Raw genomic sequence first — 20,768 nt, forward strand, 5'->3', positions numbered from 1 at the left:
TATCAAATGACTATGTAGTGTACATTGGGTAAATACCCACCAGCAAAGTCACAGCAGCCCCACGTCCACCCCAACACGTGTTTCAACAAGCCCTTCTCAAGGGGTGGTGCTGGATAGGTAGTGGTTGATTAAATAGGACTGTGGACCAATGGGCAAACGCCTGTGTGGGTCACTTACCCCTGAGGAAATCACCTTCAGGTGACAATACACATGGGGTCTGCCTACCTACCCCTCTCTCTGACCATGCCTTTACGCCTCCCTCATTTGGCCACATGGAATTAGCCTAGGTATTGTAGAAATTTGGCAAGACACACATGCACAAAGGGTTAATTTGCATAAGTTACCCTTATTCGACCTTTATAGTGCATATGTTTGTGTTGCACTCTTGAATTCATGTACTTCATGATTCACACATACTTTGGCAGTTTGAGATGGGGAGTAAAGGGTCCAGGTTTGGCCCTTGGTAGCTGTGTACACCAGATTGGTGTACTTTTTAAGTGCTTTTATTCATGGTTGTCCTGTCTTTTTGATTGTATGTCATTATCGTGCATTAATAAACTTTAGATTGTATTGTTTGTCCCATGTATGTCTCATATGGCTTTCTGGGATGTGTGCACGTTGTGTTACTGCTGCATATAAGTAGTGCCTGTCCTTACTCTTGTTTTTTGATCAGCAGACATCACATGCACATACTGGAAAAAAGTGAATTATGAAAGCCGTCATGCATGACAACTTGTCTTTTCACCCTCTCCTTGAACATATAGGCTACCTCATCAGTCATAGGATCAGTGAACCTCTGTTATGGAGTAGATAAATGTATAGTTGTAGACAAATATAAAGTACATACCTTGCGAACCCTACTCCTCTACTGACTCCACTAGCATCTCTTAATATTCTAGTAGAAATGACATGACCAAATGGCTTTAGCATGTTTTCTAATTCTTGTTCATCCATTGATATAGGCAAGTTTGATATATACAAATTTGTTGGATCTTGTTCTTGTTGCTGTAAAAGAAAACAGAAAGAAAGAAGTTATGAATGAAAACCTCTAACCATATGTAAGAACAGTGTTTGTTTTTATTGTTTATTGTCCTAGAAATGCCTATACACATTGTGTTGGATTGAATTATTCCAGATTGCAAAGATAATGACGAAGATATATTTTTTGTATGTGGAAGAAATCAATGTATTGTAAGAAAATTCATAATTTATAGAATTTACAACATTAATGATAGTCTATATGTGCCTACAAAGGGTGCCACTGACTGGCGTAACTCATTGACCAGACATGATAATACAAAGGACCACCCCTTTGGTGATTTAGCCGTCCTGTTCCCAAAAATATGCAGTTCACAGGCCACAAACAACAGCCACCGGTGTGTGCTGCACAACCTCAGAAAGTAAAAGACTGCCTATGCCACATACACAGGCAAGTTAGGTAATTATATATGTCACTCCTTAGGGGCATATACAGTAGGTGTGTGAATAAGGTAACAACCGATTGTAGCATAAGCAAGTAACTCGGCACTCCAATTAATAATGAAATATAATTCTTATTTATTCATACAGGCATCATATAATTTATGATTTTTCGGTCATTTACAGCGCTTCTCTAAAATAGTGAAATACATATAATAGCATAATAAGTATATTGGATAATATAAGGGACAAAATAAAATAAACTACTAGAAAGACATATAATGAATCAGAATATATAGTAATGGGAATAACAAGCCAATCGTCGCATAAACAGTCACATACATCAGAATGACAGGCATATATTACAGTGTATAGCTACGTCTAACAGGCAAATTAATGTTGTAAAGTATTAGTGATTGTAGTAAAACTATTGTGGTCATAGATATTTAGGCTAGATCTGTTATATGAAATCAAACGTACCAGATTGCGTCCAGTATTAGAACTATACAGTTAATCCATACATTATATGTGTGGAGGAAAACATGGGGCTGACTGATAAGCTAGACTAACTTGCTGTAGGGTAATAGGAGAAGAGAATCAAAGTAGAGCGGTATTATACCGAATACTGGCCATTTCCAGACACTGAGTGGTATACAGATGTGTTCACTCTTTACTTTGGTCAAGTTTGTCTAGTATTACATTGATTTGGTCTTGAAACCCATTCTACATAAAATTGTGACATGTCAACAATACTCGATGGCTATTTATTGACACATGAGACAGAACTAGTAGTCTTTAGTAAGCAAAGTAGTTGTCTCTTTCTTATACTGTAAAACGGGTATTGGACCAGTGTATGCCAAATAAGCATGAAGACCTGGCTTACTAGATGCCACATAATCATACAACTATATGTGAGCCAAGCCTTTTACCGTAATATATATTTAATTAAATTTAAAGGGGTTTTCTCATCTGGGCACTTACATTCAGTTTCATTAATCTGCCATATATAAACATTTCTTCAATTGGATGTTATTAAAAAAAATGTTCCTGTGTGAAGATAATTTCTCATAAATGTAGTCATGTTGTCCCTTAGAAACGAGATGGCTTCCTCGGATACGACCACGTCATACTCTGGCAGCGGTGGCCAGAGATGCGCTATAGAGTCCTGCCGGACCACCAGGATTAAGCGACCTCAGATACGGCCACGTCTGAAAGGTTGAGTGCACAAAGAAATGCATGTCCTACAGCCGCCCTGTGGTAATGATCGCTTAATCCTGGTGGTTTGGCAGGACTCTATATCGCAAGTCTGGCCACCGCTGCCAGAGTATGACGTGGTCGTATCCGAGGAAGCTATCTGGTTTCTAAGGGACAACATGACTACATTTTAGGAGAAATTATCTTCACACAGGAACATTTTTTTTAATAACATCCAATTGAAGAAATGTTTACATATGGAAAATTTTATTAAATGTAAATGCCCAGATGGGAATACCCCTTTAATAACACCTAATTGACATATATTCAAATTGAATATTGCAAATTGAATGCCCCTTTAAAAGTAATAAATGTAATCAACTTTAAAAAGTAAAAATATAAATTATACTTCACACCTAATATTAACTTCAAATGAATATTTTACAAGACACTAAAAGTAAACTTTTAATCTCACTTATTAAAAGGCTGAAAAAAATAAAAATAATCAACCATTTGAATAACTCCCCTCTACTGTATCTATGATACATGTTTGGAAACGAGGTTTTATTATTTTGATCATAATTATATACATGTCTGTACAGCTTAGATAACCTTTCATCTTTGTGCATAGAAAATAAAACGTTATATAAAAGCCATCAGGATTTCAGGTTTAATCCATTTTCCTCAAGTTCAAACTTTGTTTATGAACGTCTGTTCTTAGCTTGATTCACACTCCAGCGGCAGGAATCAACTAGTCCTCAGAGGCACATCAGTTTTTCAAAGCGTCTACATTTCTTGAAGTACTGCTACAACTTAAACTAGATCTAGTGGAACCATTAGCCTCAGGGTGCATTCAACAGGATGAGTATTATATTGATTGAACACAACAGCGTAACAAATAGCAACAATATGAAGCTATGTTATCTACCTTATATTATTAAAAGTAGTGACTCTCTGGGTAGCTGAAAGGTGCTGACTCACGAAGAAGGGATGATATAATATATAATATGCTGTATTTCTTTGAATTTGAGTGATTTAAGTAATAAGAGAATGCACAATGTAAAACAATAATAATAATAATATATGACATATTATGACATTAAATTATTGTACAATAAGAAATGCATTGTATACTTTGATGCTATGAATCAATGTGCAGATCATAGCAAACAATGTAGAACCAAGTATACATCAACTTCCTCATTTTTTATTTATTACATAAATCACATAAGTATTCCCATATTAGAAATATCATTTGCTCTCCCTCAATCAAATACTGAGGGAGATTACCTGATAGGGCCCAATGAGAAGGACAAACATGGGGTCTATCACTAGGCCCGATCATATTGTGGGGTACCAAAAATAGTAGCTTACTTCAGCTATAAAACTCATTTAGATACTGCGGTCATTATGCCCTTGTTATCTAAAGAGTTAACCACAGGTTCAGCACTAATCACCTGGTACCTGCATGTTCACACCATAGTATTAGCAGCTGTTTTGTTGCCCAGTAGGAGAATATCATCACAATCCTTGGGTGAATCTTGCAACACCTATTCATGTAATAGGTGTTTTGACTAAACATTGCATTGGGAGCAAGCAGTTAATCTAAATTAATATAATTACCAATATATATGCATATTCTATGTCATACCATTTGTAATAATACAATAATACAGTTAATACAAATATTAAAACAAATGGCACGTGAGGTTTAATGTAGATAAATGTAAGGTTATGAAAATTATAATTATGTATTAAATGATAATTTTCTTGGTAAAATTGAGGGGGAAAAGACTTAGGGTATTGGTGAATGGTAAACTCAATTTTAGTGATCAGACATTTGTTGCTAAAGCAAATAAAATTATGGGATACATCAACAGAGGAAAAGACTCTCACGATAAGGACATAGTTTTGCCCTTATACAAATCACTGGTCAGGCCACACATGGAATATTATGTACAGTTTTGGGCACCAGTGTATAAAAAGGATATAGTAGAGTTGGAACGGGTGCAGAGGAGAGTAACCAAAATTATTAGGAGAATGGAATGCAATGAGAGACTGCAAAACTCAGGGTTATACAGCAAAGAAAAAAGCAGGTTGAGGGGAGACAACTATTCAAATATCCTTTTTATTAGGCCTGTGACCAGGACAATGGGCATCATCTATGCCTAGAGGAGGGGTGGTTCGCCATAGAAGAGGATTTTTTACTGTAAGAGCAGTGAGATTATGATAATTTTAACATGTCCAAGAGAGGCCTGGATGCATTTCTGGAGAGCAATAACATCACATTGTATGGGAATAAAACTTGTTGTTAGTAGTTTGTGGTGATCCATGGAGTTATTCCCTCTCGGGAAGGATTTTGTTCCTGCTTTGGGCCAGTTGGCATGAGGTTTTTTGCCTTCTTCTGTATCAACACAATATAATGTGTTGGGCTTGATGGACTGATGTCTTTTTCTAATCTTTTTTACTATAGAACTATAATAAGGAAACAAACAGTTGCTGAGCTTTTCATCTAAATTGCTGAGTTCCCAGGGTAACATTATGTGTGGTTATTATCATCTCATACATTTTTTGCAAAAATTAAAAATATTTAAGAAAAACAATGAATATTTTTTAAAAATGACAATTTTGGCAGTTAAATACATTGGTAAGAGAAAGGCAACCAAAGTCAGTCTATAAATTATAGACGGTGTGCTTGATGTCAATGACTGACCACAGTGGATAGGACAGGACTACAAGCATCATATTTCACTGTCACTGAGTACTGTCATCTGTACTGTGGTCATTCGGTCACATTAGGCAACCACACGGTTATGTGACACTGACCCTAGTTCATTAAATGAAAATTACAGTCTCTAACCTACAAAGTGATTCAGTAGTGATAGATGATTATTATTAGTATCTTCACAGAATTTCTATAATATACAAGGCTGTTTTGCAGGAAGTAACAATTTACATAAATAAGAAGATTTACAAGAAGATTGAACTTCTGAACTTCTACTGTGTTTTTGACTCATATACAATTATATGCTTAAATGAATGCTAAAAGATCCATGGAATGTAAACTTTTACAGCGGAATCTAAAATGACTTTATGAATCTTTATTAGTATTTTTTTTAAATTTGAACAAACATAAAATAAAATTGATTGCCTCATTTAAAATACTTTCCGGTCAGTTTATTATCTTACAATTTAAATATTTTTTGATTCCTAAATTGTGTACCTCTACTCAAAAAGTATACGATAAAGTGACCCAAAGGTTATGAGTAGTGTTGCACTGACCTGAACTGCGTAGCCATTTAAAGATCAAGGCCGGGTACGGCTGAAGTCTCACCTCCTTAGTGGCCGCAATCAGTGCTGGCACAGATGAACTGTGGCCATGTACACTTTGCCAATGATCTGCTGCGGCACAGGGCACTGCCATTTTGGGGAGGATCACCCATGCTTCACCAATGACATCATCTGGAGGGAAAACCCTCCCAAAAATGGTAACATACACCACCTCCAGCATGTTCTTTCATGCCCACCGCAGATCAAATTTTAAACACCCATGATTGGTGCCGGCACCCATACCTGAACAGGGTGTTAAAATTCAGGTTAAGCCGAACACAAATGGATCTGCTCAACACTATATTCATATGAGAAGAATTCAAGTTTTTATTTTTATGCAAACATTTTTTTTGGTTCACCCGGAGTATGGCTATCTCTGCTGGTGAAACCCCTTTATTATTCCTTCATTTCGGCTTATAAACTATTGGACATCTCTTGTAAAGAGAAGATGCAACTTGAGCAAAAAAAAAAAAACTAATTTGCATACATTTTACAACTCTATACAAAAAAAAAAACAGGTGTGTCTGGAAAGCTTTATGTGTCCTTCACAATTTTCAACATGTTGGTTATTTTGTGAGCTGATAGTGGAACTGGTGTCCACTGGAACCTGTCTATCTCAAGATGATTAATGGTCAAACTAAGCAGTAAGCTAAGAGCAATACAAGGGCAAGTATTCAATTAACCCAGTTTTTTATTTCTTACTGCAGATTGGTTGATGTAATATGGGTACAAAGTCACTAAAATACTTTACATTTAATTTTGCAACTTATTCCCTTGTGCAATTATTTAAAGTATAATCTTGCTCTAAACACAAAGTGAACATTAAAAGTCTAAAAGTTTTAAAAAAAACAACATTAATATCTTGTCCAAACAAAACATTTGCATATAAAAGAGAAAGCGGTTCCAATTGTGTACGGGAGGTAGAGATTAATGATTCTCTAGTTGGCTCATAAATCAAAAACGGCGCTAGTCAAGCCAATTAAGTCCAGTAAACATTGCATATTGGAGCTGTAATAACATGAAAGCCTACACAAGTGTATATATACTAAACAGTAATTGAATACCCCTCTACCTAAACACCTAAAGGCTAATACACTTAAATATATACAAAAGAACCAATGTACTCTGCTCCAGTGGAGATCTCATTAAGAAAGCCACACTATCATTGATGTGTGTGGAGTTTTTAGAGATAATTAAAAAATCCCTGTATTTATGCAGAGTTGACTCAGTTCCTGATCTGAGAGCACCAAACGAGTCTAGTGTTAATGCCATTATAACATGACAGACATGAGTAAAATTATATTTAATGATCATTACCAAAAACAATAACCCTCTCCCTGGTGTTGTGTAAAGTGGCTGTTTATGCCAACTCTTTTGACATGGCTGATAAATCATGTTTTTTATTTTTTATTTTGTCATGTCCATTATGCTAATAACATAATGCAGGCAGCTACACACTTACAATAGGAAATACAGACAGACATGGAAGATATTATTGTAAAGAAATGACATCTCTTTGTCTTACAAGTTCTGTATTGTTTCCACAATGTATGTTTTCAATGATTTTGTCTATAATTTGTGTTTAGGTGTTTTATAGGAAAATTAGATTCTACGTTTACAGTAGGATTTGACACTATATTATTTGTAACAGTTCAATAATCTAGCACTTTAGGGGAAACTTTCTTTTATTTTCCTATCATATTAAAATCATACATAGCAAGTCCATAGTCCCAGCAGTAGAGATAAGGGGACCCGAATTTGCTTGCCATATTGCTGGATTGTCTGTCAACTGCCAACAGCTAATCCCGCTTATTAACACCCACATCAATTATTCATAGTTAGAGGTGTTCCCTTGGCTGACCCCAGCATTGGCTAATTGCTAGGGGTGTTAATTTGCCAGATTGGCTGTTCGGCAGCCAATCCAGCAATATGTCCTGGTAGTTAGGGTCTGCTTGTCTCTAGTTTTGAGTACAGGCGGTTAGTCCCCTACTTAAGAATACCCAACTTACAGACGGCCCCTAGTTACAAACGGACATCTGGATATTGTTAAATTACTGTACTTTATCCTCAGGCTACAAAAAACAGCTATAGCAGTTATCAAAAATGTCTGCAATTAAGCTTGATTGTTAATTCTTTTTCTTATGACAATCCAAAATTTTTAAAATCCAATTGTCACCGAGACCAAATTCTGGTATGATAAAATATGATAAAATATACAGTTCCAACTTACATACAAATTCAACTTAAGAACAAACCTACAGACCCTATCTTGTACATAACCAGGGGACTGCCTGTATGTCTATTCTTCATCATGACAATTGTTTACATATAAACCCTCCAATTTAAAACAATTCAGAACCAGGATCAGAACATACTAAAGTTACATTACACAATTTATGTCTTTTTGCAGAAAAGTATAATACAGTAATTGTATTAACCAGTTGCACATTTCAGTAGATTAAGCTATAGTATTATGCTATTTGTGTCATGTTCCTAAAAAACAGGAATACAAGATTTCAATATTTTCTTCCTTTTGGTTATTAACCTAAGAGCATTTGTCACCTTCATGTGAAGTAATTAATTGAGTATTCTTAATGGGGCCCTGATCCTTTCCATCAATCTCACCATTTATATTCAACATTTATCAAATTAAGGAAGCTTTCCAGGATTTAGATTGTTAGCAATCTCTTCCCCGGCATCAGATCACTAGGGATTTCATGACTCTGAGACTTGCTAAATTTGTTTCAAAGACTAAATCTAATTCAGATACTAATAAGGTCAAGTGGTTCACCTGTAATTTGGTTCACCAATTCTTCAAACACTCTCATGATATTGAATGCTCATATTACTAAACACATATGGAGACTCCATACCCAAAGACTTTTGTCTTATTGTTGGAAGCCACACTGCCAGGGATGGACATATATCCAGATGTGAATAAAACATGGTTTATCAATAAACATATGCTTAACCCCTTCATGACCGATGGTCATTGGTGCCTGATTATCCAGGTCAATTTTTGATTTTCTGCTATGCGCTTCTTTAAATGAGAACATCTCTGGAAAAGCTTAACATATCATAAATAATTTTATTTTGCTTTTTTCATGAAATGTGAGACTTTAACTTGATAGGAAAGTTTTATTGATTACATTTTTTTTCTTTCTAAATTTTTCTTTCATTGACTCTTTTTAATTTTTCCAATTAAAGTTTTTAAAATAAGTAGTAACTTGTACTAAAATAAGTTCTAAATATGTACAGCATTATTCCAGCACCCTTTCCCAGGTTCAGTTACAGATGCAAAGGGTGCAAAGGGTGCAGGTACTTCTGCAAAGTGAAAGTAAAAGTCTCTGGCAGCTTCATCTATATTTTGTCTTCAGCTGACAGGCTGGTGGGGGCACATTTTGGAAAAATGTTCATAATCACTTACACAATTTTTCAATAAATAACAATACAGAAAAGATTATCTTACATAATACCTTTACCCACCTCCCACCCGCCCTCAACTAATTACTTTGTAGGACGTAACAACCCCCCCCCCCCCCCCCAAAAAACAAACAAACAAAGAGATCTCTCTCCCTCCACCGTGCCTCAACCCCAGCTAACATAATTTTTTTGTAATATTAAGCAGGAAAGTCTCCTCTTTAATATCATTGTGAATTGATGGTTAAGAGAACTGGAGATATCCATTTTTCTGTTTAGAATGAAACAACATGTTTCAAGAAAAGATTGTGCTGATCCTTTCATCAGGTGGTTGGTGTGACCCTGAAACACATTGTTTTTGCATATTTATAATATTAAATCACATTTTAACCAAGTATGGATGCATATTTTATCCCTTGAAAAATTTGGGGGGTTTGTGAAAAAAGGTGTTCTTGATACATCTCCTAAATTTGAAGAACTGAATGAAAGTATTGAGTCAAAGTTTAGTGTCTCTACAATCTAGTAGTTATTTTTAGATACAGGCGGTCCCCTACTTAAGAACAATTGACTTACATACGACCCCTAGTTACAAACGGAACTCTGGAGATTGGTAATTTGTACTTTAGTCCTAGGCTACAATGATCAGCTATAACAGTTATCACAGGTGTCTGTAATGAAGCTTTAGTGTTAATCCTGATTCTTATGACAACCCAACATTTTTAAAATCCAATTGTCACAGAGACCAAAAAAGTTCTGGCTGGGATTACAATGATAAAATATACAGTTCCGACTTATATACAAACCCAACTTAAGAACAAACCTACAGACCCTATCTTGTATGTAACCCGGGGACTGCCTGTACTGTACTTTGTGAAGATATTATTATTATAAGTATTGTATTTTATATGCACTGCTTTTGTAATAATGGTAAGTGAAGGGGTTTTGCTGTCCAGGGTCAAACAATTCTTTCCTAATAGATATAATAATAAGGATGTTTAATGACCTAGGATGAGTGGACCTGTTAAGTTTCAGGAATACACTCAAATGCTGAACTCCACTAGTAATAGCCACTATCAGTGTTGGCCCTGATTGTGGGTGTAGCCCTTTAAATGCCACCAGCAAAGTATGGAAACCACGTATACAAAACTTCTGTCTGAAGCCAAATTTGATATCCTATATAATGGTATGGTCTTATTTTAAGTAGGTCTCTAACAGAGATAGCATTGCTGATATTTGCTGTACCATAGATTTTGCATTCCAGTATCTGTATGTATGTCTTTAGAAGGCAGAATGGAAAATTATGATTTTATCTTAGTATTTCTAAATATGTTTGTATCCGTACAGTGCGGCATGTTTTCCTTTATTGACAGATGAACAGTAGCCCTCTGAATCCTTTCCAACCTGATTCTATAGTCTCAGCATAAAGTCACCCATAAAATAAAGCAGACAACACTCTTAATGGCATAAACAGAACAATTTGAGAGTAACCGTAAATATGTCAGTAACAAGTTTTGCTCATTCTCAGCATTTTGTTAATCCTCCAGTTGTTTAATTGTGCATTAATGGAAGCTGGAACTTTTAGCTTCTGCATCTGTTTCCACAGTCGACACTAATTAAAGTGTTTCTCTAAGTTGTCTACTCATTTTTTTAGCACACATCATGGCTTACAATATAATAAAGCACAAAAAAGCCTTGATAGCCACAATATTGTACTCAGAAAACGAAGAAAATTAACTAGCTACATCCAAACATTTATCGATTTATTTTGTAGTACCAGAGCTGTATTTTGCAGGAGTTTGCTTGACTGACTTAGGTTTTGTGATCTCACGCTGCTGGAATTTATTAAACACAAGTTAAAAATTTTATACATCCATCTTCCCAGTATGTTTCCAGTCAAAATGAAAATGAAGAAGTTCCCAGTATTTGACCATTATCACTAACGACAGCCATTTCCATCCCTTAGCCTGCTGGGTCCTGAGTTTGCTGTCAGATCTCGATGGGTTAACCAGAGCTGCTGGGTCTAATTAGACCTAGTCCAGCTCTGTTCAGAATTCCCAGTCACAGATGTTCTTTTTCCTCTGTAACTGAGGCTCTTATAAATACCCCAGTTACAGGGGAAAACTTGCAAAAGAAAAAAATAAAGTAAAAATTAAGTAAAAAATTAAGTTAAAAAAAAAAGTGAAAATCTTCCCCAGGGGTCTCTTATGACCTCATGGGGGTCATTAAAAGTAAAAACACACACACACAAAATATTAACAAATATTCATAAAAATACATTGACATGTCACATATACTAAAAAAAAATCCCCCTCTACACTAAAAGAAAAATCACTATTGTTGCCTCTTTTGTCCAAGACTACACATATTAAAACAACCGAAAACATATATCAAAACAACCGAAACAAAATAGGGACTTCATTAATAATGTTAATTCCGAGTTAATTTGAACATTTTAAAAAAATATGTGCTATAAATTACAAACAACGCCTTTTTTCAAATTTTAACCCTCAAAAAATTTTAAATGAAAAAAAATGTTTTAACTTTTATTACATTTTAACTATCTCTATGTGTCCCGAAAAGAAACACTGCACATTTTTTTTAAAATTATGTCTCTCAAACCGACACTTGAGCCTTTTCAGGCTGCATTACTAATGGTTTAAAGAGTGTTATTTATTGGACTATAAATTTCATTATTTGTGAAATATAGTTTTAAAGTTTTTCAACATATTTTATTAACCATTTCTGACAATTTTCTTAATTTTAGTTGTTATCATTTAATTTGAACCGTTGTTGCATAGTGCAAGTGTATGGTAAACTGTCCATGATCATGTGATGGACACTCAGGTGAACGGCTTGTTTTAGATCTCTGATTACTCTGCTGTGACTCTAAAGAGCTGTGTTCTTGTGTCAATCACCTGACCACGGATGAGAAAATGAAGGGACCTACAACAAGCAGAGATCTTAAAGGGATTAATTCAGTGATAATTTGATAATGGTATGGATTTTCAAAATACAAACAATACTATTTATTTGCTAAAACTGGACAATTCTTGCACAGTGTGAATTTTTCCAAAAAAACATTATCAAACACACATGACTCCTATTCCCAAACAAAATCAAAATGGAACAAAAACTATATTAATTTGTTGTCTCCATTATTGCACTCATATACGGAACAAAGATTCTGCAGAATTTTGACCAAAACTTGCAAAAACAAAGCATGTTAAAAATGCACACTTGAATCATTATTTTATTGTATTTGGAATGTATTGCCAGCTTCATAGTGCATTACAGAGAATTTTAATTCATATCATTGGGAAGTACATTTTGTGCTGAAAACAAGCCCTCGTGTGTCTCTGTAAATGGAAATACATAAACATTTTTGCAAAGGAAGAATAAAAATGGGCTGTGTGGGAGCCCAATTTTGAGGATGTGTTATATTTCATTCATTTTAGATTTCTGAATTAAATAATCAAAACAAACAAAATCATATCCTCTTTGATGATCCAGATGATCCACTACAGGATGAATACAAAAAACATATCCTCAAGTCATCTTTAGTGAAAAATATTCAAACTAATGGAAAATATAAATTCTGGCTGCCCAAATCCACCATGAAATAAAGACAAATTTATTATTGGCTGTGAGCTACTTTAATTCTCAGTCCAGCAGTAAAGTGATCTCATGAGTAGTGATTTAAAATCCTTTTTTGGGGTTTAGGTTGGAACCCCAAGCAGTAACAACTGTTGCAACCATTCCCCAAAATTTAAACTACTATGTCTGCACCGCCAGCACTATTCTGCCGGCAGCAGGCGTACTGCAAGATCTCATGAGAAGTGATGAGCGGACCCAAATCCTTTTAGGGTCCAGGAATGCATACTCAGAAACACAGCCAATAATACCCTCCGCCAACCAGCCACCAGTGGCTTTTAAACTATTGCGGCCACGCGTGCCAGGACTAACCTACCAGGGACCTCTTTGTCGATTCTTCACAAAATGGCGGAACCCAGCGCCATCAGATCGATAGCACTGGCAAGCAGCGGCAGACATTTAAAGGTTGCAGACGACTTTGCCTGCGGCATCAAAAGAATTTAAGCCGATGGTCATTGCCAGCACTAATTGTGGGCATTAACCATGGAAGAGGGTTGATGTGAACCTTGTCTGTGCCCAAATTTTGAATATAGTTAGCGGTTGGGTACGGGGGACCCGAACCTGAAACATAAATTTAAAAGATGCTTGTGTTTATATGTATTAACAGTCATGCAATATAGGTAGAGGTAATGTAGCTGATCCCTTGGCCTCACGGACGCCCCATGACATGCTTTCTGTTTCTCTACACTCTTTGCTTTTTTAATTCCACATTTGAATGTTTTAATGTTTTGCTTTTTATAGGCCTATTAACATGATTTATTTTATACTGTATATAAATAAAATCTCTTTAGAGGAAAATCTTCTTGGAACCACAACCATAACAACCTCAGCTAACAGGTGCCAAGGCAATTCACCTGGCGCATAAATTCCTATGAACTACTTTTAAAGTTTCATTTTCCATGAAGCACAGAACAGAGCACATTGGGTAATGAATTGGAGTTAATTAACCGTGTGAATGAAAGATTAGCCTGATTTTTTTCTGTCCTAGAGTCAAAGCCACAGTTTGATTCTTGAATAGTTTATTACAACATGAAAAACCACAAGTGACCTCTTTTTACTGTGCTATAGAGAATTAAATGAAGCCTATTTTTCCAGTTCTGCCCAGAATGATCAAGTCGACAGTTTCTCTTGCATAAGCCATGTACTTCTCACTGGGTGTATAATATATTAAACAGTATAGCCAAGTGCTCATTATTGAATTCTGCAGGATTAGGCCTCTGGGCAACATTTACCTTTCTTAGTCTCCGATAATTCTGATAATACATGGAGGATACAATAAAAAGTAAATAGAATAAATTTTAAAAAGTCAATTTTATGTGTAAAACAAATAAAGGAACATTCTCTTGAGATACCAGCAAAATGTTTGTTTCAATAAGCATATGGCTAGTGCCCAAACTTAAATTGTCACCAACCAGGAAACTGTATATAAATCAAGAAAGAAAGAAAGAAGAAACTTGATAATACAGTATATCATTGTTTAGGAACATTTCCTTTTCTACACTTATAGGTGTCAAGACAAGGAAGAGGTGCAAGGCATTGAGTTTACCAAGACCCTCTACCCCTGCCTAGTTGGCAGGCCATGTGTGAAAACACAGATGGAAACTGGACAACAGTCCCTACTCTGGGAATGTGCACAGAACAAATGCTGAACAAACAGAGAGACAAACAGACAGACAAACACAAGCATAGTCGGTCAAATCATGTAAAACCAACATGGCAGCGAGGTTCAAAATTCGGAGGCAAAGAATAGCAAAGCAAGGGTTAATGTAGACAGCATTAAGCACAATAGAGACATTAGTACTTCAAGTAGCAAGAGACGAGTATTACTAGCAATGATTTGAGTCAGGAGTTGGTATATATGGAGTTCTTTGATGCCCCACTGGCCTGTGATAGATTCAAAAGTCCATCACTCCATCAACGCCTGAAATACACATGCAGCTCCAAGATGTAACACAGCTCTATGCAGAATTCTGTTTAACAGTCCACAAAAGAAGCTTATGGAGTAGAGTTTAAGAACTTAACTATAGCCCAGTGAGAGGAGAGGTGCCCTTAGCTGCAGATGGCAGTAAGTTTTTTACTTCTCTCTAAGTGTTTTATTCACATCAGTAAGGGTCAGAGCTTTTCTGTGAAGTCATCCATGATCCTTATGAGAGAGGGAGTAAGAGAGTCTTATCTCCGTTTTGTGAGGCAGACATAATATCAATCAGTGTTCACCATCAAGGTTAAAGACAGATCCACAGATAAATCATGTGGAAGAGATAGATGCTAAAATGCAAATTATATGAAATAATACGATTGTCAGAAAAAGTTTTCGGAATACACCCCAAGCTATTGATTTTGACAGTTTGTTAAAAGTTAGGTATGTGTTAACTTTAACTAATTATTAAAATAAATAAAAATAAAAACAAAAATAAAATAAATATTGAAACTTTCTAACAATTCATTTGAAAGACTACAATTCAAAGGGTAACATAAGAAAAATATATAGAATATCACCAATTGAATGATGCAACGAAAGGTTCTTTTGCCAAAAGAAAAGTTACAGGGTCTAATACATAGCAGTACTACATTCAAATTTGTTCACCTTATCTAAAATACGGTAAATATACAAATATTCTAAATTCTCAAAATACAAATGCAATATATTAGTATGAGAAGTGCAAGAAAAGCTTCAAAAATCCATATTAATGACATAAAATCTTGTTTTATAAATGTTTGTCATCATGTACCAAATTACAAATTTGGTCTTTTTCACTGAGGTGCAAATACTATTTAGGCAGGTTTTGTATTTATCTGTAGCAGCAATGCCTCCACAAAAAATATTTCTATAAGATGGCATGTGATGGACCATGTACCACTTTGTTTCTAGCAAATTCTTTCTATTCTATCAGGATCACAACTTTCCACTGGAAGATATTTCAGATAGAGTATTGATGGTGAGACCATGTAAGTTTACCCAGATTTGTTGATAATACCAATTGTAAATAATCCAATCACATAATAACATTGTTTTGTATGGAGTACAACCTTGCTTTTAAGGGATTTTTACTTAAGAATTTTTAAGAATTTTAATTTTACCTTTTAATTTTATGTGTGACACCATCTCACTAATCAGATATATTCTAGCAGAAAAGGAAACAGATCAGAAAAAATTATTTAAATATTTAAAAAGTGATCGATATAATAATTTAACTTTTCAAACACATGCAAATATATACTTTAAACCAAAAAAAATTATCTGCACGTTTATATTTGCACAAGATATCTTCCAATAATATAGAAAAATGAAGTCAGTTCACCACCTTGTCTGCATAGAAATCATCAATGATTCTAAGTGGTGCAAAGGACAAAGGAAAGCTGTGGCAAAAGCAGACAGAGCTCCCATTCCTGCCTATCTCATACTAGGTCAACCATGAAGTCCAGGTACTCATCTATCTATATATCTATCTACCTGATACACATTTGTGACCAGTATTAATAATATGTAGTTAAATGTATTATTAGACATAACGATACAGATGTTGTATATTATTTTTAGTAAAAATAAAGCTTAGGGTCTTCCCATAGCTTTCTAGATATATTTTTTAACTCCTTAAATAAATAAATGTATTAACTCATTTATGATTTGTGCCTTTTTCTCTTTTTTTTTAATTTCTCTCTTTACTTTCTTGGCAATGGTATTATTACCCATATGTTTTTTATTGTAGTAACCCATACTTAGCTTAATCTTTTCCACAGAAACACTAGCCACTACTCTTTATCTTTCAATTTTATTTTTCATCAACTGAGCACCCCAGGGAGCCTCATATTTTAATTTATGCGCTCCCCCCCTGTAGCACTAGTGGTTCTGACCCCCCCCCCCCCCCCCCACACACACACACACACACACCAGTGCAAAGATAGGTAACAGGCAAGACTACTAGTGCTACAGGAGGAGTGCATAAATTAAAATGGGTGGCTCCCGGAGGTGCTTGGGTGACATTGCCTGTGCACCCGCGGGCAATTGGCATAACCTTTATAACTCTATACTTCTGTGATCTTGGCTTTTAGAGTTATAATAAAAATAGTCCTGAGGAAGAACTTCTTATTAGGACACATCTACAACCAGTAAACTGATGGTAGATGTCCTTAAAAAGACCTACTAAAGTGGTGAATATTGACATATTTGGTAGTTACCTGGATTAGGGAGGGCAGCTGTACTTCTTTATGTAGTGTTGGAGATCTGCCTTGAAGCAGGTAATATTAATTACACATAAGTAACATTGATGATCCTTTCATGCTACGGTATTGTAAACATTAGGGGACATTTACTTACATGGTCCCCGGAGTTCACTGAAAGTGCATTGTACGACGATAATGCACAGTGCTGCGAATCACTAAGATTGTGCGTCTGATTTCCTTCATGTGTTGCTTCCGACCTCAAGTCTGCCGGAGTTCACCTTCTTCTTCCCAGTGCATATAAGTGCTTAATCTTGTGACACAATTTGAAAGTTAAATCCCGTGCTTCGTCCAAATCAGTCAGATCATCCAATGGCAACCCCCCCCCCCATTTCTGCTGTATGAAAGCCAGATCCGCCAAATCCGCCAAATCCGATTCCAACATAAACACCTGTTAAATACCTGTCACAGCCCTTAGTAAATAAGCCCCATTATGCGCAAGCTTAATGTGAATGTTCTTGGCTTTTGTACTTCTCATTGCAAATCCTCAAATTGGGGAAGTACATTAACTATAAAAGCATAACATTTCCAAAAACTGTAGCATTTTAAGGGACATACATCCCTTTAAATAATGACCTTCAAATCGATCATCATTATGCATAAAGAGCAAAAATGTCCAATAAGCATATGGTTTATGTGGCTCTTATTATACTTTTCCACTATGTGATTGAAAAACAAAGACAAATTGCTATTATCATTGTCTTTCATTCAATTGTATCTTAAGAACCAGATGTTTTCTTAATGGAGGAGTCAATCACTTCCTTGTAAGCTTGCTGTTAAAATGTCAAATATATCTTGCCAGCATGAAACGATTGTGCTTAAGACATCAATACTTTAGCTAATACTAAACCTTTGCCTGAGATACTGCTAAGTAGAGAAAGACTTTTAGTAGTCACACACACAGATAAATTAAGGAATTGTATGGATATTGCATCATTAAATAGAAGCATGTGGCGCTTTATTGTATTACAAATTAAGAGAAAAATTAATCATTATCAGGAAGCTTAAAACAATACAAAAACATAAGAATTGCCAAAAGCTTTTTAGCTTTTCCTTAGGAACAGCCAGAAATGCTCCAGGTGCTGGTAACAATGGCATTGTCCTGGCAAGTAAGTAAATATGCATTAAACTGGATTGGTAATTAAGGAGTGGGACTGCTGTGGGTAACCATTTAGGTTTGCATCCATGGGGTAAACCATGAAATGTAAAAGGAAATGTAAAAATAAATATTTTCTTTCTACATTTCCAAGCAGAAGGTAATGCTACAATTCCTAGGGACCATTGAGCACATGATTTCAAGCATACCTAAACTTTTGAATTTGTATTTTTTAATGACAGAAATCAGTAGTGCAGGTGATAATAGTAAATATAAAATGTAATATGACCATGAACGTACGATTACACACCCCCTGGCACTATACTTTTTAACTATCTTTATAGCAGATTGGATATAGCGTATATAGCGGACCTTAACCGGGCATCAAGGTTGTACAATTTCTAGGACTGTTCTTAGAGCATCTATATACTCATCTCACCTTTATTTGTCTCAGAGATAATATTGTGGTAATTTATTCACCGTTATATGACTGTATCTTTTTTGGACTCCAATAGTGGAAAGGCAGGGGTTACACATCAGTGGCGCTAAGATACTATTGGTTCATCCTCCCCTTTTTCACTCATACTTTAAATAAATATACACCTTAAAATCCCCTTGGAAAATGTATCCAAGCACCATGGCCACTAACTAGCTCCATTATTTTCATCCAACTTCTAAATGACTTAAGAGGATTATCCTTCTTTTAATCCATTCATCAAAATCCTTTTATTATATGTATATAATCATCTTTTAGTGCTGTATTATTAACTTATTTTTTTTAGAAATTCTTGGTGCTGTCCTGGTATATTATTTCAAGGCAGAACTAAAAGAATAATTGCTTTAAATGCTATGACCTCTTGAAGACTCGACTCTTTGCCTTAGTATTATCTCATGTAATAAGGACATGTTTTACTTTTAACAAGCAGCTGGATAATTGTGAATACCACTAGCCACATGCTGACACTGAAGAGCTCTGTGAAATAGATGACATTGATCTCTGACACTCTAGTTTAATCCCACACCAGACTATAAAGCATGAACAGCAGGAAAAATGGTCCCTTCTAAATTAGAAATCATTTGGGCTTTCACATTTCCAAATGTGAAAACAGTTAAAACAGTTCACTAACACCGCTTCATTTTCCTAGAATAGTGTAACCATCCATTTTATTTTCTCCCATATCAGTAATGTTTTGTTGAGTGAGAGAAAATGGCTCTACGGGGACAGACATGAGATTTGCATTGATCCAAGCTTTATTTAATAGATTACAAACACCCATAATCCTCCAGGTCTCCTCTTTTCTACTACTATAGTAATGACCTAACCACTTTAAAATCCCCTTAAATAAAAGCTTCATAACATGTCATCATTACCATGTTGGCTCATGGTGTTCTTTTGTTCAGTAAAAGTTTCTGTTTACAGGAATTTCTGCCAAAAAATATAATCTCATCCCACCCAAAATCAGGACATGTTGTTGAGATCAGGACAGTCTCTAAATTCTGACTCAAAGCTCAGAATTCTCATTGTAGATCCACAATAGCTTTCTTCTTTTGAGCCTTACTTCAATAAAACACCAAACCAAATGTTGGTATTGGGAAACACTTGCGTTACCCAATGTATAATACTTTTGGATCAGCAGAAAATTGTGGATAAATCGACAGGTTATGTTATCAGACGTTTGATTGTGCTTATACAACCTTAAAGGGATGATCTCATTTTAGCAAAAAAATATCATTGTTTTTATAATGAAAAGTTATATTATTTTACTATATACATTCTCTATCAATTGTTGACAGTTTTATGGATCTCTGCTTGCTGTTATTCTATAGAATGCTTTAATGAAATATGTCCCTGGTCATGTGATGTCACACAGGTGCATTCATTATAACACACTGCCCTGATTATTCTCTGTGATACTTACGAGCCGTGCACCTGTGTGACATCACATGACCAAGAACCAGTATTTATACAATGAAGCTTCCTATAGAATGGCAGCAAACAGAGATCTAAAAATGTGTGAGAAAATGATACAGGATTTTTACGTGTACAGACCTGTGTGAGGGCTTATTTTGTGCGTAACAAATTTTACTTTCCCGTGATGTTATTTATTTTAACATGCCGTGCACTGCGAAGCTGAAAAAAAATTCCAAATGTGGAAAAATTGAAAAAAAACCGCATGTGCGTCACGTTCTTGTGGGCTCAGTTTTTACGACTTTCACTCTTCGCTCCAAATAACATGCCTACTTTATTCTTTGGTTCGGTGCGATCGCGGTGATACCAAATTTATATAGGTTTTATTGTGTTTTAATACATTTTCAAAAATTAAACGAATGTGTACAAAAAAGAAAAAAATTTTTTTGCCATCTTCTGACGCTAATAACTTTTTCATACTTTGGCGCACGGAGATGTGTGAGGGGTCATTTTTTGCGAAATGAGGCGACG

The 20,768-nt window shown here is 35.4% G+C and overlaps 1 protein-coding gene across 2 annotated transcripts in view; it reads right to left on the reverse strand.

The window, feature by feature from the left end:
- Nucleotides 1-20,768, reverse strand: part of RBMS3 (RNA binding motif single stranded interacting protein 3) — a 450,602-nt gene that overhangs the window by 130,036 nt on the left and 299,798 nt on the right. For both annotated transcript variants that reach the window (XM_072153580.1, XM_072153581.1), the window contains exon 5: nt 848-1,005. In XM_072153580.1, coding sequence (XP_072009681.1) covers nt 848-1,005 — 158 coding nt within the window. The remainder of the gene's footprint in view (nt 1-847; nt 1,006-20,768) is intronic.

The sequence above is a fragment of the Engystomops pustulosus genome, chromosome 5, assembly GCF_040894005.1.
Source record: "Engystomops pustulosus chromosome 5, aEngPut4.maternal, whole genome shotgun sequence".
NCBI classification, from domain to species: Eukaryota; Metazoa; Chordata; class Amphibia; order Anura; family Leptodactylidae; genus Engystomops; species Engystomops pustulosus.